General features: G+C 50.3%; 1 protein-coding gene and 1 long non-coding RNA gene across 2 annotated transcripts; both read left to right on the top strand.

Annotated features, from left to right (window-relative positions):
* Positions 1–8,337: 8,337 nt before the first annotated feature.
* On the top strand, positions 8,338–10,864 carry LOC105914277 (zinc finger BED domain-containing protein RICESLEEPER 2-like). The gene is made up of 3 exons (XM_012845401.3): positions 8,338–8,658; positions 8,788–10,583; positions 10,692–10,864. Exons 2-3 carry the CDS (start codon positions 9,295–9,297, stop codon positions 10,717–10,719), a joined length of 1,317 nt encoding a protein of 438 aa, XP_012700855.1. The 5' UTR covers positions 8,338–8,658; positions 8,788–9,294; the 3' UTR covers positions 10,720–10,864.
* An 819-nt stretch (positions 10,865–11,683) lies between these two features.
* Positions 11,684–12,422, top strand: LOC111256942. Its single transcript, XR_002677206.1, has 3 exons — positions 11,684–12,016; positions 12,112–12,251; positions 12,357–12,422. It is a non-coding gene; the product is annotated as an uncharacterized LOC111256942 (long non-coding RNA).
* The last annotated feature ends 10,784 nt before the right edge of the window (positions 12,423–23,206 follow it).

The raw sequence follows: 23,206 nt of genomic DNA, 5'->3' as shown, positions 1-23,206 counted from the left end.
ATTACACGTCGACTGAAAGGAAAATAAGATGCAGATACATTCTACTCCCGTCTTCTGCTCCATTGCTAGTTCTTCTGGGAGCTACTTAAGCAGCTCCCTTCAGTGAGGTGCACTCCCACAGTCACACATCTGCAGAAGAAGGAATAAGTGGTGGTGAACTGGTGATGGTGGGTCGGCAACGAATTGCCGGCAGCAGCAGCTCTCCTGCTTCTATGGATATTCAGCTGCAAGTTTACAATAACTATGTGATTCTATATATTTCCTTGTTTGTATGTTCTAGAAGAATTAAGGGGGAAAGTACTGCATAATGGTTTTCAGTGTTTTCTCAGTTTCAATTTTTATTGTGTTATGTAAGGTGATCATGTGGAGGCAAGCATTGATTTTGCTAACATTTGCTAACATGACTGCACTGGAAAGGCATGTTGAAGTTTTTGACGAAGATAAGGATGGCATTATTACAGATTCAGAGATCTTTGAAGGTGATTGGTTAAAGTACTAGATTTTTACGATTATACAACAAATTTTAAAAAGCTTGTGCTAGCTAAATTTGAAAGATGAAGAGGGCTCAATTTAGTGCTTAAATCATAAGCACATGATATCGATTATGACCTTCATGTTTTTGATCATATATTTTTCTAGCAGCTTCTAGTTTCCTACAGATTCTGTGTTGATTTGTTTTTTCTGTTAGATTTTTCTTGTCGTAGTTAAAAATGACAAGATATTTTGCATTATCACTTGGCACAAAATTAGCATAAATTAACTAACTATATTTTCCACTATCCCCCCTCCTCCCTCATTCGTTTTTCACATACATTCCTATGCCATTCTTCTTATCTACGTTAGGTCCTTGTTATGGAAATTTTTCTTTCAAAATTATTGTTGAGAAAGTGTATTTTATTGACACATATGTTCCAAACAAACAGAAAATCAGATAAAGCATACTCTCTTCAGGCCATATGTAGCTACTTCTAGGTCTATTGCAAGTCAAATATTTTTTATCTTTGACTATAAATAGCAAAAAAATTGTAAAGATTAATAACATAAAAATGATGTTAGCATGTTCATCTTGAAACATAATGAATAACTTTTTCTATTTGAAATAAATTATTTTTAGAGATATTGTTGGTCAAGATAAAATTATTTAATACAAACGTAAAATTAGCCATGTTCTAAGACATGAGGGAACATATCGTTAATAGTGTAATTACTGTGTAAATTTTTTTGTCATACTTTGAGAACTAACAACTTGGGTCGTAGGTAGGGGTGGCAAAGGACCCTCTAATTTAGCCTAGCAAATTTAAGCATCGTACTCAATGAGGGCCAGGACATAATATTATATGATTTTGAACTAAAATACATAGGGCTGAATTGGAATGTGAAGGAAGTATGAGAGCCATGATCCATTACCACCATTAGTTGTAGGATATGTTGCAATTGAATGTGATGCTGCATTTATTTGCCAGATCTTCAGCTGCATCCATTAGTGCCGGTGTTGCACTGGTGGAAAACGCTTTTTTAGTCCCGGTTGGATAGGACTATAGATCCCGAAAATCCAACTGGAACTAAATTTTCAAGATAAAGGGGGGTCCTTTACTATCGGGTCATCCACCTGGGACTAAGACCTCCTTTAGTCCCGGTTGGTCTTAAAACAGTTCAAAAAAACATAAAAAAAGGCCGCGCACCGCCTGTGCCGGCCACCGCCCACTGCCTGCCACCGCTCACCCACGCTAGCCCACAACTCACCCGCTCTAGCACGTTGCCGCTCGCCCACTGCCCGCCCGCCGCTCACCCGCACCACGCCCGCGCTGGCCCCACGGGAGAGGGAGGGGAGGGGGTGGCGACGGCGGGAGGGAGGGGGAGGGGGCGACGGGCAGTAATGTGAGAGCCAGGAGGGAGAGGATGAAGATAAGGTACGGTGGAGGCCGGGAGAGAAAAGAGATAAGAGAGAGGAGGAATATAAGGTGGAGGCCGGGAGAGAGGGGCGCGAGCGTGGAAACAGGTATTTTGTCCCGATTTGTGGCCAACTAGGACTAAAGAGGGGCTTTTAGTCCCGGTTAGTGTTTCCAACCGGGACAAAACGCTCCCTCTTCCCACTAGCTGTTACAACCGGGACTGGTGGGGGGAGGAGGGGGGTTTTAGTCCCAGTTGGTCTTTACAACTAGGACTAAAGCTCCCCCGTCGGTAGCCTTCAGTGGCTCATTTTTGACCCAGGACTAAAGGCACTTTAGTCTCGAGTCCAAAGTCAACTGGAACAAAAGTTCCTGGATGAGAGGTCAGTTCTCTATTTAGTGTTGGTCCTACTGCAAGCACTGTAAAGCGTGAATGAGTTTGATATGTTGATTCACACATAAGAAAACTGACTTTTTTCCTTTGACATTTTCAATTCAATGCAGGTTGAAGCACCACTGCCTCACTTATCAATATACATAGAGTAGATCCATAGAGCAATGCATGGAAGTGATACAGAAGCATATGATGCTAATAAAGGAAGGTAACTCAGATATACCTGTAAATGCACCTATACGTATATTTGTTAAATTTTATGTTTTCTTCAATTGTTGAAATCTACCTGAACGCTAAACATACGAAACGTTTGTAGGTTTGTTCCAAAAAAAATTGAATAAACTCTCACGAAGCAATGAAGTGCAAAGGTCAGACCAGATGCATTAACATCCACGAAGGTTAAGGAGATGATTCTAGCAAATCGAGATCCATTCTGTGACATCTGTTTCTTTTTTAACTAGAAGGCTAGAATTCCGGCCAATGCATCCAATCCACCCACGGCTAAAGCATCCCGAGCGCCATTGTCACCAACAACGAGATCCCTCTGTATCAGGAGGAGAGACATGAGCTGATAGCTGCGAGTGAAGAAGTAAATTCTGTTCTGAGATCAGGGAGATACAGATACGGAGAGCCGGAAAGTGACTAGAGTGCAGAGAGAGCTTGCTGGCCGACCCGCTGCTGACCAGGTAGAATCCAACGTGGAGATAACCTCCGGATGAGGAGGGAACAGAGGGCCCGGAGGGACATGATCCAGACAGCTCTCTCTTCCTTGTTTGACTGCCTCGGTTCCCTCTTCGCTCTCCTCTGCCGCCGCCTCCCTCCTCCCCACTTTACCTCTGCAGCCGGCTCCTCAAGAGTGAAGTATGCTTAAGCCTTGTTTAGTTCACCCCCAAATCCCAACTTTGGCACTATGCAAAAAGAAGATTCCCCATCACATCAAACTTGCGGTACATGCATGGAGTACTGAATGTAGACGAAATCAAAAACTAATTGCACAGTTTTGTTGTACTTTGCGAGACGAATCTTTTGAGCCTAATTAGTCAATATTTGGACAATAATTCACAAATACAAACGAAACGCTACAATATTGCTACAATAATTTTGACACACTAAAGTTGGACAAGACGTCCCAACGACGAATGGTTTGCTGGGAGGTACCATTTCTTCTCGGGCCGGGTTGAGGAAAAAAATCTGGTTCATTTTTTGGCCGAAAATGGCTGCCCACGTCCGTCCCACGTCGTCTAGGTCTAGTTTGTTTTGAGTCCGTAATAAATATTTATTAGGTCTAGTTTGTTTTGAGTCTGTAATAAATATTTATTTTGCCTTTTCCACTTTGTAAAGATTTAAAATCTTCTCTACTCTATGAAACGTGCGCCGATTCATTGTGGCCGAGCAGAAAGATCGGTTATTCCTTGTAAGCTTTGATGTTATGGTCGACCAGAAGAGACGGACATAAAGCCTACGTGCTTCAATTCACCTTGTAACATTAGGCTAAATATAAAAAATGTCTCCGTATATGTATTATGTATATATGGTGGATGGTGTAAGGGCACCTGCAATGGTTATAGTAAGATGCTCTCTATAGTGATGTCCACGTAGGATGTACTAAGTTGTATAGATCATCCACCCAACAGTGTTACTGCAATATTAATTTCGTGTGGGTCCTATGCTCCAAGCCTTATCCTCTGCTCACGCCTCTTCTCTCTCCGACTCTCCCCACGGAGCCCACTCGTCCTCCCCCGCGCCGACCGCCACCCACACCTCTGCTAGCGTCGCCACCCCCCTCCTCTCGACCGATGGCCACCCATCCTCTTCTGCTATTTGCGCATGCGGGCCACGCCCCGACCTTCCTCTGCCTCCACACCCACCGGCCACCACCCTGCTCCTCCCCATGGCGTCAAGTTCGAGCTCCGCCCAAGCCACCTCGCGCTCGGCGGTGCCTGCAGCGGCAGTCTCTACTCTTCTCCCATGGCGCCATGATCGAGCCCGCTCACTCCGCCTCGCCCCCACCCACCGTCGCCGTTGCCATCTCCTCCTCCGGCACTGCTCATCCTTACCGACTGTTACGCGTTGACAAACAAGCTTCATCCCTCAGGCCCATAGCGGCTCCATCGAGGCCGTGCCCAAGCTCGCGCTGCTCCTCTCATCGTCCCTCCCTCCTCCGTGGTGGCCTGGCTATGCTCCGCTATGCCCTGCACTGTTGCACGACGGCGGACCAGCGACCCCGTGCCTGGCTGGCCTCTACCTCCTCATCCCCACTCCATCCCCGCGCCGGGCATAGGCCGTTGCCGTGCCTGCTCACGCCATTGGCCGCACCTCCTCCCGCGAGTCGCAGCCAACGCAGGATGCCACGACGCCCCTATCCTCGTCGCGTCCACGGCGACAAGGTGCAGTCCGTCCTCCACTCCTCCTCGCGGGGTGGCAGGTGTGCTCGTTGTCTCGTCTTGCGCTGCCGCCAACACCTCGTCTCGTCTTGCGGCGCTGGTCGTGCCCAGGGGAGGAGCCGAGAAACTGCCGGAACGCAAGATCATGGTGAGGAGATGACTGAAGGAGAGAGAAGGTGGAATTGATTACTAAGCTTCTAGTGGGGCCTGCTTAGCATGGGGACGCGGGCTAGCGGCCTCGTTAGCTCTAACAGCAGCACCTTCTCTTTCCTCAGTTCTTTCTCCTACATGGCTCCTTTAGAGAGTTTAGTCCCATTTGGTTCCGGACTAAAGTGTAGTCCTTGTCACATAGAATGTTTAGATACTAATTAGCAGTATTAAATGTTGACTAATTATGAAACTAATTGTACAGATGGAGGCTAATTCGTGAGACGAATTTATTAAGCCTAATTAATTCGTCTCGCGAATAAATCTCCATCTGTGTAATTAATTTTATAATTAATTCATATTTAGCCTTTTTAATTAGCATCCGAAGATTCGATGTGACATGTGCTAAACTTTAGGGCCTGTTTGGGAGCACTCCACTCCAGGAAAACCAACTCCACTCCACCAGCTCCACACTTTCCCAGCTCCACTCCACCAACTCTAGAAAAACATGGAGCTGCTGCACGTGTTTGGCTGATGGCAGTGCTCCAACTTCAAAAACATAAGCACTTGTTATGAATAGTCTATTTTACCCTTTGTAAACAGGTCCACATGTATGTCTCTTCTCTTTCCTCCCCTTCTCTGTCTCCGCGTGCAAAAGAAAAATAACTTCTACAGTTCAAGATTCTTGAAATTCCATGAAAATTCAGTGTTCAGTGACCATATCTTTCATCTATACATTGCTCTGTTTGCTTCAACACCAATCATTTGACAAAAACAGCCATCCACGCCGATGGAACTCGATGGAGCCGAGGGCGCCGGGGTCCCAGCCGTGAACGCGCTCGTGCGCCTGGCGGACGTGCGACGGGGACGCAGCGTAGTGCACGAGGAGCCCCCGCGACGCGAGCAGCAGCGATAGGTGGAGCAGCTGGTTCTGGTGGCCCTGCGCCGGGAACAGCACAGCCACCACGACGACTGATTCCAACGCTTCAACCACCACGGCGGACGTGCGGCAGGGGCGGGCAGCACGGCGGGCGGCGCGGCGAGCGCGGGCGGGCGCGGCGGGTGGCTCGGCGAGCAGGGGCGGCGCGGCGGGCGGCGGGCGGGCGCGGCGGTGCGGCGAGCGCGGGCGGCGGCGGCAGGCACGGCCGGCCGACGCGACAGGAGGAGTCTTTTATTTCACGAACCGGTAACTTGTGTAACGAGTGGCAATGGTGGGTAAATACCCACCAACTCCATGAGGAGGTCTGTAAAGTGGATTTTTGGAGCACCTCTTGAGGTACTCCACAAAAAATGTGGATCTACCCCCTGCTCCACCTTTTTCTTGGAGCCGGAGTTGCTAGAGCTAGACGTGTTTGGCTGCGAAATTTTTGAAGTTGATGGTGTAAAGCAATTTTTCGTGGAGTGGAGTGCTCCCAAACACCCCCTTAGAATTCAAACTTCCCAAACGGCGCAATTGCAGTTGGCCTAATGGTGTTCCTGTATGGCCGACGCGACCTCACGCCGTCTTTGGCTCTTTGCATTGCACGGGGAAAAAAAATGCAGCACACTCGTACTCGGGCGGGGGGCATGCACATGCATATGGCCCTGCTGACGGTGGCCGCCCGCCCGCACAAGTTACGAAGTTAACTACCCGCGCAGCGCTGGCACGCGCCACGAGGCCCTTCTGGTCGCCGCGCCTCGGCGTTCAGCTGTGACAGGGATGTGACATGTGAGTTGTGAGGTTTGGCTGCCATATCCGGATGGAGCTGTAGCACGCGTGACGAGCTCTGTGCATGTTTGCAGGCCAGCCTTGCCTGCGCTCGACACAGGCTGGATTGGTTCTCTCGAGCTCTATCGCTCCTCGCAAATGAATGTGAATTCCTCCTCTCTCTCCTCACGGCCTAGCAAGCTCGCTCACACCCTAATCTAATGCTCTCCCAGCCCTTAACACCGTGCTAAACTTTAGTACCTGTCACATCGGATGTTTGATACTAATTAGGAGTATTAAATATAGTCTAATTACAAAACTAATTGCACAGATGGAGTCTAATTCGCGAGACGAATCTACTAAGCCTAATTAGTTCATGATTTGACAATGTGGTGCTACAGTAACCATTTGCTAATGATGGATTAATTAGCCTTAATAGATTCGTCTCGCGAATTAGACTCTATCTGTACAATTAGTTTTGTAATTAGCTCATGTTTAGTCCTTCTAATTAGCATCCGAATATTCGACGTGACCCTACTAAAGTTAGCACCTCGTATTCAAACACCATTTTAACCGAGCAGTGGATGCGCGCAGTAATACAGGCCTTGTCGTCTACGGTGGAATCCGATCGAGGCGAGATCCCGTGATCCAGCCTCATCGTGAAGTGAAATCAAAGCCTACCCTTCTACTCGCTGGTCGCTGGTCACCTGTATATCTGGCCATGCAGCCCGCAGCCCGAGAGCCCGGCACGGAGCACGTTTTTTTAGCCCGTACCTAACCCGGCCCGACCCGTAATTTTTCGAACTCGGGCTGGCCCGACCCGCAGCATAGTGCCGGGCGTGGGCCGTATTCTCGGCCCAACGGGCGGCACGGCCCGGCACGAAAAAGATAGCCGGCCCGTCAAAACGCAGCGGCCCAGCAGGCCGGCGGCCCAGCAACGGTCGGAAGGGGGGGCGTATATAAGCCGTCGCGGCCGGCGACGCCCCCCCTTCGCAAACCCTACCCCCATTTCCCCTCCGCCCGCAGCCGCAGCCTCCTCGCCTCCTCGTCTCCTCCGCTCCGCGCCTGCGCTCGCGCTCCCGCCTCCAGGCTCCTCGCGACCTCGCCTCCTCAGCTCCTCCTGACGACCTGACCCGGCGAGTTGGCGACGGCCGACGGCGACCGGCGCGCCGCCTCCTCGCCTCGACTCCTCCCGTCCTCCGCTCCCGCCTCCCGGCTCCCGCCTCCCGGCTCACCTCCTGACCGCCTGGCGCCTGCGTGCCTGGCTGCCTCCCTGGTGCCTTCTGCCTTGCCGGCTTGCCACCGGCACCGGCGCACCGCCTCCTGCCCTCCTCGCCTCGACTCCTCCGTCCCGCCTCCCTGGATCTGGATCTACATCTTGATCTGGATCTGGATCCTTAGATCTAGATCCTCCGGATCCTTAGATCTAGATCCTCCTGATCCTCTTCTTGTTCTCCTGATCTTGTTCCTGTCGTCCTCTCTAGCCCGGGCTGAGCCGCTGAGGCGTCGCAGGTAGATCCCCCTCCCCCTGATCCATTTCTTGTTCTCCTGATGTAGATCCTCCTGATCGTGTTCTTGTTGTCCTGATCCTCTTCTTGCAGGTAACTGTATTCTTCTCCTGCTCCGGGCTCCGGCGTCGCAGGTATCCGTCGCCCCGTCGGGTGCCGCGCGCCGTTGAGTGACGGACCGGTTGAGGCCTGAGACAGTGAGACCTGAGGGACGCCCCGGCCCCCGGCTGCCGCTTGCCCCAGGAGGTCGTCGTGATGGACGAGAACTACACCATCAACGATGACCTAAGGGCCTGTGGCCTGCCAGGTAACATCTTGCTGATCCTCTTCTTGTTCTTGTTTGGTTGTTCATCTTCTTGTAGCTGTCTTCCTGATCCTCTTCTTGTTCCTGTCTTCCTGTTCCTCTTCTTGTTCTGTTCTACCAGGCGACGATGAGGACGACGTGGCTGCCGGAGCCGTGCCACTCGTCGGTAGCTCTGCTGCTCCCATCAATGTGGATGCTGCCGGTGCCGGAGGTACCATTCCACCTTCTACCCCATCTTCTACCCCAACTACATCAACGGGCACCAGTGTCCGCAAGGGGAAGCGGCGGTCTGCTGCCTGGAATGACTTTGAGGAGTTGTTCCAGGAAGGCGCCAACGGGAAGAAGGTAAGGTACGCTGCCAAGTGCCGTCATTGTTCTCACATTCTTACTGGCCGGTCTTGTGCTGGTACTGGCCATTTGCTCCGGCACCAGAAGATGTGCTTGGCTAAACAAAACCATTCTTCTCTTGTTCAGTCTCATCTGCAATTCCATTCTGATGGCTCAATTATTAATTGGGAATACAAGCCCGATCTTGCTCGCAAAGAATTGTGCCGGTTGATTGCTAGACTTGATCTTCCCCTAGGCTTTGGTGAGACAGAGGCATTTGTGGAGTACATCCAGCGTGCTCATAACCCTCGTTTTGCTAAAGTTTCTAGACAGACCACTTCTAGAGATCTTGCCAAGTTCTTTGCCGAGCGTCGTCTTTCTCTTGTTGATACTTTGAAGTCTCATGTTTCTTCTGTTTGTCTTACTTCTGATATTTGGTCAGGGAATGCCAAGGAGGACTACCTTAGTGTTGTTGCACATTTTGTTTCTGCTGATTGGGAATTAGAGAAGAGAGTCATTGCTCTTAGGTTGATTGATTGCTCCCATTCTGGTGTTAACATTGCTGAGCGTATTGAACAAGTTGTTTCTGAGTTTGGTTTACAGGATAAAATTTTCTCTATCACACTTGACAATGCTTCTGCTAATACTTCTGCCATGTCCACACTTATTCCCAAATTTGTTGGTTATCTAGGTCCAGATCCTGAACCTCTTGATTCTGATTCTGATTCTGATAAAGCACTTGTTGGTCTTTTGCATCAACGTTGTGCATGTCATATTATCAATCTCATAGTCAAGTCTGGTTTGAAGAGGATCAAGGCTTATCTTGAGGCTTTTAGGACTGCAATCTCTTTTTTGAACTCTTCTAATCAACGCATTGCAGCTTTCCATAACTTCTGCATTCTCAAGGGGGTACGCCCTCGTAAGTTTGGTTTAGATATGGATGTGAGATGGAATTCTACATATCTCATGCTCAAACATCTACTACCATATAAGAATGTCTTTTCTGTCTTTATTTCTGCTCATTATGTGCACAATGGCCAGCCACTTCTGACTGAAAACCATTGGGTAATTGCTGAGAAAATTTTGCTGTTCCTTGAAATGTTTTATGATTCCACTGTTGCTTTATCTGGTGTTTACTATCCTACAAGTCCTTTGATGTTGCATCATATTATTGAGATTGCTGGCCATTTGCATGGCCAAGATTCTGATCCATTGCTCAGAAATATTGTTGTTCCCATGAAGCTTAAGTTTCTCAAGTATTGGCAGAACATACCTCTGTTGTATTCCTTTGCATTCATTTTGGATCCTAGAGCCAAGGTGAGAGGTTTTCATAATGTTCTCCAACTTCTTTCTCAGACAGTTGGTGTTGATTACTCTTCTTATTTCACTGAGGTAAGAACTCAATTACATAAGTTGTTTAACAAGTATGAAAACAAGTTTGGTGCAGTTCGATCGCAAAGGCCCGCTCAACCTTCAGCTGCTACTGGTAAGAAAAGAACAGCATGGGGTAAGATCTTTGGTGGTCCTGGTACATGTGGTTCTCCTGTTCTTTCATCTACACCTCCTATATCTCCTGCTTCAGAGCTGTCATCCTACCTGGACAGTGATACTATTTCTTGCTATGATGATGACTTCAACATACTTAGTTGGTGGCATGAGCACAAGCTATCCTATCCTATTTTGTCCATATTTGCTAAAGATGTTATGTCTGTTCCAGTTTCCACTGTTTCTTCGGAATCTTGTTTTAGTCTAACTGGCAGGGTGATTGAGGAGCGGCGCCGACGGTTGCTGCCTGAGATGGTGGAGATGCTGACCTGCCTCAAGGATTGGGAGTTGGGAGATGCAAGGGCCCAACATGATGTTGAGAAGGAGGTCAATGAACTGGAGGAAACTTACAAAAGCCCCTACCCAGACATGGATGAAGGCCAAGCTACTCCTAGTCAGTAAGTGATTGTCATTACTCATCTTGTTAAATTCTTTGAATTGCAAACACTAATAGCTAATGCTGTTGCCTGTTGCCCTGTTGTGCACTTGTGCTTGTGCACCTCCAGGCCTACCCCAGGACCAGGAGCAACCTGAAGTCCTGAAGCCTGTTGTATGTTGGCTGTTGCCTGTTGCTGTTGGACTTGGAGACTTGGAGACTTGACTTTGAATGCCTGATTGCCTGTTGCCTGTTGGAGCATGGAGCTTGGCCAGTTGTTCATTAGATGTTAATATGTTTTGTGTCTGTCAGTCTCTGTGTGTGTCTCAAACTCTTTGTAATGTTGAATTGAAACAATGAGCATGAGCTGGCTGTACTCTTTTTCCCTTCCTAGGGTTTTCTCACAAGGGTGAGTTTTTACCTAGGAAGGTTTTTAATGAGGCAGCCAACACTTGATCACACAGATCAAGTGTTAAACAGCTCTAATAATTCCATGTGATGAATGTCTTTATGTCTGTGATTTTGTGATTGTGTGTTGTGTCTGTGTCTCTGTGATTCCATGTTAACAGCTCAAATGAATTGTGAATTGTGAATTGTGAATTTGTGATTGTGTCTGTCTGTTATTCTGTGATTGTGTGTTGTGGACCGAATATGGGCTGCGGGCTGGCCCGACCCGTAAAAAAATACGGGCCCTTCGGGCCGGCCCGGCACGAAAAAGACCTCACGGGCCCGTGTATGGGCAGCCCCCAAGGCCCGTGGGCTGGCCCGGCCCGGCACGAGGGTGTTATCGTGACGGGCTAGGCCCGGCACGAAAACGAACGGGCCATGCCGAGCCCGTGCTGGACCGGGCCGGGCGGCCCGAATGGACATCTATAGTCACCTGCTCTTCGGCTGCAGCATTTGATGCATTGATGCCTTGCACGCTATTCCGTATTCTCTTATCTCCAAGCACTGATACATGCACGAAAGAAGACCTGTTCATGGCCTAGGCCTGAGTGCCCTGTCGCCATTCGAATAATTAACTATTCACTTTGACTAGCAAGCTCACCTTTCAACAAAACTCTCGGCGCCGTTATATACGGGCGTCCCCGTCCATCGACCCTTCCAACCCAACACCATCTTCTCCGCCTCGCTCCTCTGGCTTTATTTTTCATCCCTAACCTTCTGGCATGGCATTGAGGCTAGCTTGAGCGTCTTCTCGGCTACTTTCCTCTCTTCCTACCTCCACTCCCAGTCCCAGCGCCGTTCTATATATCTCAGTCTCTCTCTTTATATATACGTTGCAATTAGCTAGCTCATATTCATCGTCAGCGCTTCACCTTCCACCACTCTCGTTCACCATATCTTTCACCAAGCAAACGTGCACCAGGGAAGAGGAGTTAGCTTGCATTATTTCTGCCCTCTCATTCCGCCGTCCGTCGTTCGCCGTCGAGCGAGGACGACGTGGTCGAGCCGGTTCGTCTCTGGCCCTTTCCCTCCCGCTCTCCTTTAGAAAAAAAAACTTGATCGATTTGCCCACTGTTAATTTAGTCGTTGATTTCTTTTCCCAGCATGGTTGACCGGCCATAGGGTTCTTGCATTTATCAAGGCTAGAGGCCAGGGAAAAGGAGCTCACGCAGCTGAGGCGGCGATGAGCAGGAGGAAGAAGCCTCCGGATGGACAGTCAACCGTCGCCACTCTTGAGATTCTAGTACGTCGTTTTGCCTGTCTTCCTACAAGTTTATTTTGGTTTTCCTTCCGTTATATTACATTATTTTGTCTGTCTTCCTAATTGTTTATTTTCGTTTCTTGACAGGTCTCCAGAGCCTTTATTTGGATTAGATGGTGCAGGAAAAGATGGTGCAGAAAAAAAGGTTAGTGATATATCGTATATGCTCTTTTATCTATACTAATATTAAAGCAAATAAAGGCTCCAAGCATAGTCGCGGGAGCAGGCGCAAGTGCTGCCGCTGGCCCCACTGTGGCGGATCCACTTCGGATTTGCTTGGTTAAACATAACTAAGCCGTCTAATACGCGACACTCATGCCTAAACTAAGTAAACAGGAAGTGGATCCGCCACAGCTGGTACCAGAGCCGGTTTAGCAAGACAGAGAACACAACAGGCCCTAACATCACTTCTTTAAAAAGATAAAAGTTGCAAGAAACTCTTTGAAAAATATCTCGTACGATCGTTAAGGATGACTTTAGTACGAGAGGCCCTAGGGGATTTTGGGGTTGTTTCAGGTGACTAATAATTACTTGGTTATCTTGCTAACCCTTCCAGCACTTCGCCACGTCTATCATACGTGTGCCGAGTTCCGCATCGCGAGCATGCGAGGGTTGATAGGGAGTTCCATTCAAAGGACCCTATCTTCGCGGTTGTTTTCACCCACGTCTATCACACGTGCGCAGGTTCCGTATGTATTCCATACGAAGGTTGGTACGGTTCGATTCCAACGAACCTATCAGCACGGTTGGTTCGCCACGTTTGTCATACGTGTGCCGATTCCGCATCACGAGTATGCGAAGGGTTATATGGTTCCATTCAAAGGGAACCTATTTCCACGGTTGAGTGCTGTCCATGCAGCCTTGAACGCATGGGTGCCGTTCCTATAGTGAGCGGTAATGTTTGGGAACGCTTTCGTGGGTGCTGGCACGAAAGGTTCGTGTGTGGGTGTTTTCTGCAGGTACACTAACCGCGTTCGTTTAGGAGACGTTGTAGAACCGACTAGTTATTATAGGGAGAGACGTATTTGTTGCCTTGTCACCGGCACTGACCGTGTAAGACCCGAGTTCGGGCGGTTGTTTTTTTTTGGTTAAGAGTAAGGTAGGCCGTGCATGCGTCATATCTAAAAGGTTGTGCGGTTCCCTTTCTCAACAGCAACCTTGTTCGGAAGAGTTATTTTGGATCTAAGGATTTCTAGTTTGTTTTAGTTGCTCTTGATCGAAACAGTATGCTTCTCTATCCGACCCTTGATCCTTGAAATCTATCTCACGCGGTTTTCGGTTTCTTGGTTCCAGATGGCTGTTCCCGGACATGTCCTTTTTGGAGCGGACGGTACCTTCCAGTCGACGTGCCTGCATTTCGAGGGGTTTCCCGCGATTCTGTGGGATACGCTGAAGTGGTTTGGGTACCAGTCCCCGCCCTTGTATGCCGGGCGGTTATATCTGGAACAGGGTATTCAGACGTGCCAAGTACAGGCGCTGGTACCACCTCCCCCTGCATGGCCCGACTGGCCCTCTCTTGGCATAATAGCCTACGGTCTCGCTCCGGAAGATACCTGGGAGTCCGCCACCCTTCAGTTGCTCACCCAGTTCTGTCAGCTGCATCCCGTGGAGATCACGCTCGACCCGATCGGCCTCTTCCCCGTCAGGAACCGGCTGGACCCGGCATGGCTTGACCGCGTCGGGAACATCGAGGTGTTAGCCACCACCTGCGCCATGGTCACCATCTCCACCAACATCCGGTGCATGGCCGCTCTCTACCGGTTGATAGAGCTTCAGGGGAGAGCCATGACCCTCTTCGCCTGGACGGCCGCAGATACTCACGGGTACCTCCAGGCAGCAAGAAGAGATATGGTAGGCCAAACCTACCAGCTGATTCACCGGGGTATCCAGATCCACGATATGCAAGATCGGATCTCCGAGCTTGAAGGAGAAGTCGCCGACCTCGTGGACGGCATGATAGAGCTCTCGGAGGAGAAGATGGAGGTGGAAATGAAGTTGGCAGTTGCCAATGCCCATCTGGAGGAGCACCAAGCTGAGCTCGAAGATATGCATGCCCTCAACATGCAGCTCGAAGCTCAGGAGGACCCTGAGGAAGATGAGGGAGCGTCCAGCATGGATATAGAGGAAGATGGCGCCCCTTCTCCGACTCATAGTGTCCATTGGTAGATTAAGGGTTCTCAGGGAACCATCTTTTTGTTGTACTCCTCGGCAGCCTAGATTTTAGAAAAGTTGTAGTAGGTTAGCCTCGAGTTGAGTGCTCCCTGTGTTGAAACACCGTTGTATATAAGGTTGATTCTGGTGCATAGCTTTTCATCTTTGTATGGTGTGGATGCTAGGCTAAGTAAGTTGTGCCATGACCACCTGTTGTTTTTCGGGGAGCCTGTTCTTTGGCCGACCCCCGTTTGCGAGCCAGAATGCGCCGACCCTTGAGGCAGTTTCCGCCCCGTCTGACCTTTTTAAGTTGGACCGTGGTCCGACCCCTTGGTTTGAGTTGGATCAGATCATAGGAGTCTGTATGTGGCATGTGTTGCCTGAAGTGGAGTACCAGGTCAAGGTAGAGGTTATCTATGCTGAGAATGAGAGGAATGTGTTTTCTCTATGAGGACGTGTGTTGCACCATTGGCAAGAGTCGCATTAAGGGATTTAATTTATACGTTCCATTTGTTGGAGTACACCTAAGGTTATGAAATTAATGGGGCGTTAACTCTTGCAGATGGCGCACCGCACTAGGTCTGGTTCTGTGCCCAGCGGTAGCGATCAGCGACAGGATCTTCCCCCGCCCCTGCCCCCATCGCCATTGGAGGCAATCCTAGCAACTCAAACTGAGCTGCTAAGGCATCTGGTGCAAGGACAATAACAACAGCCACATGGTGGAAGGGCACAGCCGCAGCCGCATATCGCACGGTATGAGGACTTTCTGGGGACACAGCCCCCTCTGTTCCAAAAGACACAAGAACCGCTCGATGCCGACGCATGGGTTCGTACGATCGAATCCAAGTTCGAGCTTCTCACCGCTCCATGCCCCGACAACAACAAGGCGCGGTTTGCAGCTCAGCAGCTGCGTGGCTCCGCACGGCTTTGGTGGGATCACTACCATGCCATGCTGCCGGCTGGCCACGTGGTCAGTTGGAACGAGTTTAGGACGGCGTTCAAGGCGCATCACATTCCAGAAGGTCTCCTGGAGCGCAAGCTCAACGAGTTTATGGCCCTCACCCAAGGAACTCGGGATGTGCTGCATTACGCCCAAGCCTTCAATGACCTATGCCGTTATGCTGGCTATCATGCGGACACAGACGAGAAGAAGCGGGACAGATTCTGCCGAGGACTAAGCTTGGAGCTCAGGGAAAGGTTGAACCCCATCAAGGTGGACACCTACAATGAGTTGGTCAACCTGGCCATCTCTCAGGAGGATTGCATGCAAGCCCTCAAGGCCGACCAGAAGAGGAAAGCCTCTGTGGCATTTCCGAGTCCGCCGACTCGAAGGTTCCGGATGGTCCCTCCACAAGCCCCTGGCCGACCCCAGCAGTTAGGGAAATGGATCGCCTCGTTTTCCAGGCTTCCAACCGCAAGTGCCCCGGCCGACCCTGCCAACGCCACCTCGCCCGGCAGCCAGTAATCGTTGTTTTACCTGCGGCAATGAAGGACATTTTGCAAAGGACTGCCCCAGGAACAAGAATCAACAGTAAGGTCAGAACCCCATGGCAGCCAGAGGAAGAAGGCCCAAGGTGCAAGTCCGACAAGGCCGACTCAACTACACCAGCTTGACCGAGCTCCCCGAAGGTGCGCCAGTAATGACGGGTACTTTCCTTGTTTTAAATCAAGCTATTGTTGTGTTGTTTGATTCGGGAGCCTCTCATAGCTTTATCGGGAGTAAGGCTAGGGAAAGATGTGGGCTAAGTGTCGGTCATACTAAGGAACCCTATGTGATCGCCACTCCTGGAGGAAGGATAACGTCGGATCAGGTCATTATTCTTGTACCTCTCCAGCTAGGTCCCACCCTCTTCAAGGAAAACCTTATCATCCTCGACCTAGAAGGCATAGATGTTGTCCTTGGTATGGATTGGATGGCCCGACATCAAGTGGTTCTAGATACATCAGCCCGATCCCTCTGTATCAGCTCACCCTCCCATGGCAGTTCTACCATATCCTTGACCCATCCTGAGTCTGCGTTTCCTTGTGCCTACCCTCTATCGGGAGTCTGTCTAGAAGACCTCCCTGTTATCTGTGAGTACCCTGATGTGTTTCCGGAAGATTTGCCGGGTATGCCACCTGATAGAGAAGTTAAGTTTTCCATAGAGTTGATCCCTGGCACATCCCCTATATCTAAGAGACCCTATCGGATACCACCCGCTGAGTTAGCCGTGTTGAAGACCCAGTTGCATGATCTGTTGGAAAAGGGCTTCATTCGACCCAGTACATCATCTTGGGGTTGCCCTGCCCTGTTTGTGAAGAAGAAGGATGGCAGTCTACGTATGTGTGTGGATTACCAACCCCTCAATGCTGTGACAGTCAAGAACAAGTACCCACTGCCACGCATTGATGTCTTGTTCGATCAGTTAGCCGGAGCAAAGGTGTTCTCCAAGATCGATCTTCGTTCTGGTTATCACCAAATCAAGATTCGACCCTGCGACATACCCAAGACAGCTTTCTCTACCAGATATGGACTGTACGAGTACCTAGTCATGTCCTTTGGACTCACCAATGCACCCGCCTATTTCATGTACCTCATGAACTCGGTGTTCATGCCCGAGCTGGACAAGTTTGTAGTGGTGTTCATTGATGATATCCTAGTGTACTCAAAGAACGAAGAAGAGCATGCCGACCATCTTCGTATAGTTCTCCAACGGCTGAGAGATCACCAGCTCTATGCCAAGTTCTCCAAGTGTGAGTTTTGGTTAGATAGTGTCAAGTTTTTGGGACACACTATCTCCAAGGATGGTATCGCCGTTGACCCTAGTAAGGTGCAAGAAGTCATGGAATGAAAGTCTCCTGCCTTAGTACACCAGATCAGGAGTTTCCTTGGATTGGCAGGTTACTATCGGCGTTTCATACCGGATTTCTCCAAGATAGCTAAGCCAATGACCAAGTTGTTGAAGAAAGAGGTCAAATTTGTGTGGGACAGCAAGTGTGAAGAAGCCTTTAAAACCCTGAAACACTTGCTGACCACAGCCCCAGTTTTGGCTCAGGCCGACCCCTCTAGGCCGTATGACGTATACTGTGACGCCTCTGGCACTGGACTTGGGTGTGTTCTTATGCAAGACAACCGAGTCATTGCCTATGCCTCACGGGCGTTACGACCTCATGAGCTAAGCTACCCGACCCATGACCTCGAGTTGGCAGCAGTAATACATGCCTTGAAGATATGGAGGCACTACCTAATGGGAGCTCACTGCAACATCTACACCGACCACAAGAGCCTCAAGTACATCTTCACTCAAGCCGACCTCAACATGCGTCAGAGAAGATGGCTGGAGTTGATAAAGGATTATGAATTGGAAGTGCACTATCATCCCGGCAAAGCCAATGTGGTAGCCGATGCCCTCAGTCGCAAACCCCATTGCAACTGCTTGTTGTCAACAGCCTTCACCAAGACTCTGTGCCACGAGATGGGAAGACTCCGTTTGGAGATTGTTTCTCAAGAAACCCTTGGTCACATCATCCTTGACTCAGTTTTGGAAGACCAAATCCGGTCAGCACAAGTAAGAGATACGGAAGTACAATGGATCATCAGTAAGATCTCAGTAAAGGATGAGGGATATAAACAATTCCGTCAGGACAAAACGGGAGGGGTGTATTATGGAAACCGGCTAGTAGTACCCGCCGACCCCGAGCTGAGAAAGCAAATCCTAGATGAAGCCCATCTCTCCAAGTTCTCGATCCATCCTGGCAGCAATAAGATGCACCATGATCTCCGTCAAACCTTTTGGTGGAGTGGAATGAAACCAGAGATAGCTCGGTATGTTTCAGAATGTGACACCTGTCAACACGTCAAGGCCAGTCATTTGAAGGTAGCAGGAACCCTGCAACCGCTACCTATTCCCTCTTGGAAATGGGAAGACATCAGTATGGATTTTTCATAGTTGGACTACCCCTTACAACACAACGATATGATTTCATCTGGGTTATAGTGGACCGTTTGACCAAGACCGCCCACTTCCTTCCTGTTCGTACCATCTACACCGTCAAGCAGTATGCAGAGTTGTACCTCGACCGTATAGTTTCCCTACATGGTGTACCCAAGACTATCGTCTCTGATCGAGGAGTTCAGTTTGTGGCACGTTTTTTGGAGCAGCTACAAGCATCTATGGGCACCAAGCTCATCCGAAGCTCGACCTATCATCCTCAAACCGATGGCCAAACCGAGAGAGTCAACCAGATTCTTGAAGACATGTTAAGAGCTTGTGTTATCCGCTATGACAAGAATTGGTACAAGTGTCTGCCCTTAGCAGAATTCTCCTACAACAACAGCTACCAGGCCAGTTTGAAGATGGCACCGTTCGAAGCCCTGTATGGCCGGAGATGCAGGACACCCTTGAACTGGTCCCAAGCAGGAGAAAGACAGGTCTATGGCCCTGACTTAGTGGCAGAAGCCGAAGAGCAAGTGAAGGTAATTCAAGCTAATCTCAAGGCTGCCCAATCTCGACAGAAGAGTTACTCCGACCGGCGGAGAAGACCCCTGCAGTTCGACCTTGGTGATCGTGTGTACCTTCGAGTATCCCCGACCAAAGGAGTGCAACGGTTTGGAATAAAAGGCAAGTTAGCTCCCCGCTATGTTGGCCCTTATGAGATTGTGGAGATATGTGGACCCGTTGCTTACCGGATCCAACTTCCAGAACAGCTATCAGCCATACATGATGTTTTCCATGTGTCTCAACTGAAGAAATGTGTCCGAGTTCCAGCAGAGATCTTAGAGCAAGGACAGCTTCAGGTAGAGTCCGACCTGACCTACGCCGAGTACCCAGATCGAGTTCTTGACCAGAAGGAAAGGCACACCCGACGCCAAGTGGTAAGGATGTACAAGATCCTCTGGAGAAACCACACCGAAGATGAAGCAACATGGGAAATGGACGAGTATCTGAACAAGCGTTTTCCAGGTTTTCTATCTCCTCAAGGAGGTAAAAACGCCATCCTGCTTTTGATGCCTGAATCTCGGGATGAGATTCTTTTTAAGAGGGGTAGGTTGTAACGACCGACCCCTAAACCTCCCCAGTTAATCTTAATCGGAGCCCTTGATCCTAGTCATCTACCTTGCTTTTTCCCGCGCCGAGTGCTCAGCTATCCGCCTGGTCCCGACCCCTGAGATCCGACCCCTCTCCGCTTCGTTCCTCTCCCGACCCCGGCAAGTACAGCCCACCGTCGGATCCTGCTAATCTTCCTCGACCATCCGTTCTATCCACCGGTGGACCGCGAGATCTTTTTCCAGATCCCCCGCGACAGCCGCACTCGAGTTGCATGGCTGCCTCAGAGTCTTCCTGCCACGTGGCTCGTCTTCTCCGACGCCCGCCGCTCAGTTTTGTCTCTAGCAAGCGACTGAGTGGGTTCTCGCGCCCCCTTCCCCAATGGCAGCGGAAGCCCTCTGCACCCCTTTCTGCAGAGCCTCGCCTCCCGCGCCCATCATCACGCCGCCAGATCCCAGCCCCAGAGCCCGATGTCGCCCGTCTTTTCCGTCCCTTCAGCCACAGTCGCACCGCCCGGTCGCCGCTACACGATGATTCCCCCACCGCCAACCCCGACCGCGGCCGCGACAGCTCCTTTCCCCTGCTCTGTCAGAAGCCGCCCGACAATCTGTTGTTCCGCGCTCGCACGCGCGCCCGCGTCTGCCTGTCTTCTCACCTGTGCGCCCTCGATTCTAGCGCCGTTAAACCGGTTGCTTCTATCAAATCTTCCGCACGGCGATGCCCGCTTTCCGCAAAATCTCAACCACCAGTCTACCCGCTCCTACGCCGCCCTGGCGGCAGAACGCAATGATCGCTGGCGTCACCCCCGGAGTTCTGCACCACTGCCCTCTTCGCTCAATCGCCGCCCCGGCAGAGCACTCCATTGCCTCTCCTCGGCCTTCGCGCCGCTCCCCTTCTCTCTCTCCCGCGCCGCTTCCTTTCCTCTGCTCCAGCAGCTATAAAAGGAATGCCCCCGTCGCCGGAGTTCCCTCCGCCATTGTTGCCTTCAGCCTTCTCTCACTCTCTGCTCAAGCTCCTAGCGCCACCCACCCAGTTCTTGAGGAGTTCTTCTCTCAGTTCTCTCTCAGTTTCTCCAAGTCACCCAGCCGCGTGCTCCTCCGTGCTGCGTAAAAACTCTCTTGTGATCTGCAAGAAGCACCGCCGCCGCCGTAGCTTTCCCAGTCTTAGCCCTTGTTCGAAGCTTTAGTCCCTCCGCCCAAGTCTGCTTCTTCCCGACCCCAAGCTTTCCTTTCAGGAAGAAGGTGAGTTGCCGACCCCAGTCCGCCTCGCCCGACCCCTCCTATCCGCCCGACCCCAGTTTCGTCTCGCCCGACCCTATTTGTTCCACCGACCCTTATATCCGCCTCGCCCGAGGGTTCGGCTGTGGTCTTTTTCTTCAACCCGAGGGTGTATGTGTAAAACTGGGGAACCCTTCAGCGCTTGCATCTAAGGACCCCCAGTATATCACATCCTCTGGTTCAAGGATCAGATCATGAGTTCCTTTCCTACCCTTACCTCTTGATCATCATCAGCTGTCTTGAACCACCATAACCTCCTGCTCTTTGTCGTGAGTTTCTGGGCTCAGGCGAGCCAGTGTTGCTGTTGAAATAACCGTCTATGCTAACCCTTGCATTGCATTCGTGTAGAGCTGCACCTCGCCGACGGCTTCTACGAGCTACACCCGGCGCCAGAAGAAGAAGCTGTAGCCGAGCTCCTGCCCTCCGAAGCCGAAGTCGCCCCCGAAGTCGAGCAGTTCCCGTCCTCCTTGCTTGAAGGCAAGCCCCGGTTGCATGAAAATCCTACGTGTTTTGCCAGACTTGCGTATGCCTTCTGTAATATGCTTGTGCATTTACGTATAGGAGTTGTGTGAAACCCTAGATGCATGACTTAGTCATCCCAATGATCTGAGCACTAGCTGTTGGACCGAGTAGTTGCGTTGCTTAACTAGGAGACGGTAAAAGTCGAGTGATCTCCTGTCACTCGCGAGTTGTAGGAGTTGCATGTTTACTCTCCTGTTATAACTATAAGAACGATGGACGGGGTAGGGTTTTGGTAATTCTTTGGTGGTCGGATGGTTGCCCCGTCTGTCTATGAAATCTTGCTAAGGCCCGACAGTGGTGGTGTTCGTGATCAAGTGTTTGAAAGTACTAGCCTCATACTTAGTATGGGATGAGGAAGCCTAGTACCTGATTGAACCTAGACGTGAGCGGTCGCCCCATTGTTCTTGGAACGGAGTTTCCCCTGCTGGTTGTCGCACGTGGTGGCAAGCGTGGTCACAGGACGGCAGAGGCCGGGTCTGTGGAACCTTGCACCAAAGGAAATGGGCCCGACACGGGTTAGGGGATTGATGGGGAAGGCCGACACAGGAAGCGACCTCCGGGTGTGCGGATGTCGTGAGGCTAGGTTCACCATGCATGGTTAAAGAACTCGAATCGATTCGTCTGCCTCTCACAGTCTGAGATTGCTTGATCGCTATGTCACCCTGAGTAAATGAGGAATCTGATGATGGCAATGTTTGTTGTTATATCTACACATCTTGTTTGGTTCTATGAATGCTTAGAATAAGTGGCACAACCTAGACTGGTAAATGAACCTAGAACCGGAGCTAAAACTTGAAAATAGGGTTACTTAGTGCTTTTGGCAAACAAACCCCTCAGCCAAAAAGCCCTGCAAGTCTAGAAGGAGGAGTAGTTTACTCCTATCGGTTAAGTCTTGTTGAGCTTAGTAGCTCAGCCTTGTTGTGGCTCCTATTTTTCAGGTGAGGTTGCTGCGCCCGACCCCTCTCTGGTTGGTGCTTGGCGGCCCCAGCTTCCGCCCGGCTGGACGGTCGAGTGGGATCCTTCCTCGGACGGCGAGGAGAGGAACCAGTGATGTTCCGGTTGGCCTCACCAGGGATGTCCGACCCCGACGAAGTCTTCCGCTAGTGATTTTACCCTTGTTGTTTTCTTTGAACCTTACAAAAACTCTGATGTTGGATTTTATGGCCGAGCTAAATGGGTGAACTTGTTTAATTCAGTGGACTTGTTGTATTCTCTGTAATCACTCACCTTCGTGTGGGTTTGCTAAACTCGATCCTGTTTAAGTGGTTAAATCGGATGAAATCCAACGGCACTTCGTGTTAACTCGGTTTAGGCAGGAGTGTCGCATGTTAGGCGGCTTAACCCTGCTTAATCAAGCTAATCCGAAGTGGATCCGCCACACCAGGCCAGTTTGAAGATGGCACCGTTCGAAGCCCTGTATGGCCGGAGATGCCGGACACCCCTGAACTGGTCCCAACCAAGAGAAAGACAGGTCTATGGCCTTGACTTGGTGGCAGAAGCCGAAGAGCAAGTAAAGGTAATTCAAGCTAATCTCAAGGCTGCCCAATCTCGACAGAAGAGTTACTCCGACCGGCGGAGAAGACCCTGCAGTTCGACCTTGGTGATCATGTGTACCTTCGAGTCTCCCCGACCAAAGGAGTACAACGGTTTGGAGTAAAATGCAAGTTAGCTCCCCGTTATATTGGCCCTTATGAGATTGTGGAGATATGTGGACCCGTTGCTTACCGGATCCAACTCCCAGAACAGCTATCGGCCATACACGATGTCTTCCATGTGTCTCAATTGAAGAAATGTGTCCGAGTTCCAGCAGAAATATTAGAGTAAGAGCAGCTTCAGGTAGAGCCCGACTTGACCTACGCCGAGTACCCAGATCGAGTTCTAGACCAGAAGGAAAGGCACACCCGACGCCAAGTGATAAAGATGTACAAGATCCTCTGGAGAAACCACACCGAAGATGAAG

Source organism: Setaria italica, chromosome IV, assembly GCF_000263155.2.
Source record: "Setaria italica strain Yugu1 chromosome IV, Setaria_italica_v2.0, whole genome shotgun sequence".
NCBI lineage: Eukaryota > Viridiplantae > Streptophyta > Magnoliopsida > Poales > Poaceae > Setaria > Setaria italica.
The sequence above is the reverse complement of the archived record's forward strand: the minus strand, read 5'-3'. Positions and strand labels throughout refer to the sequence as shown.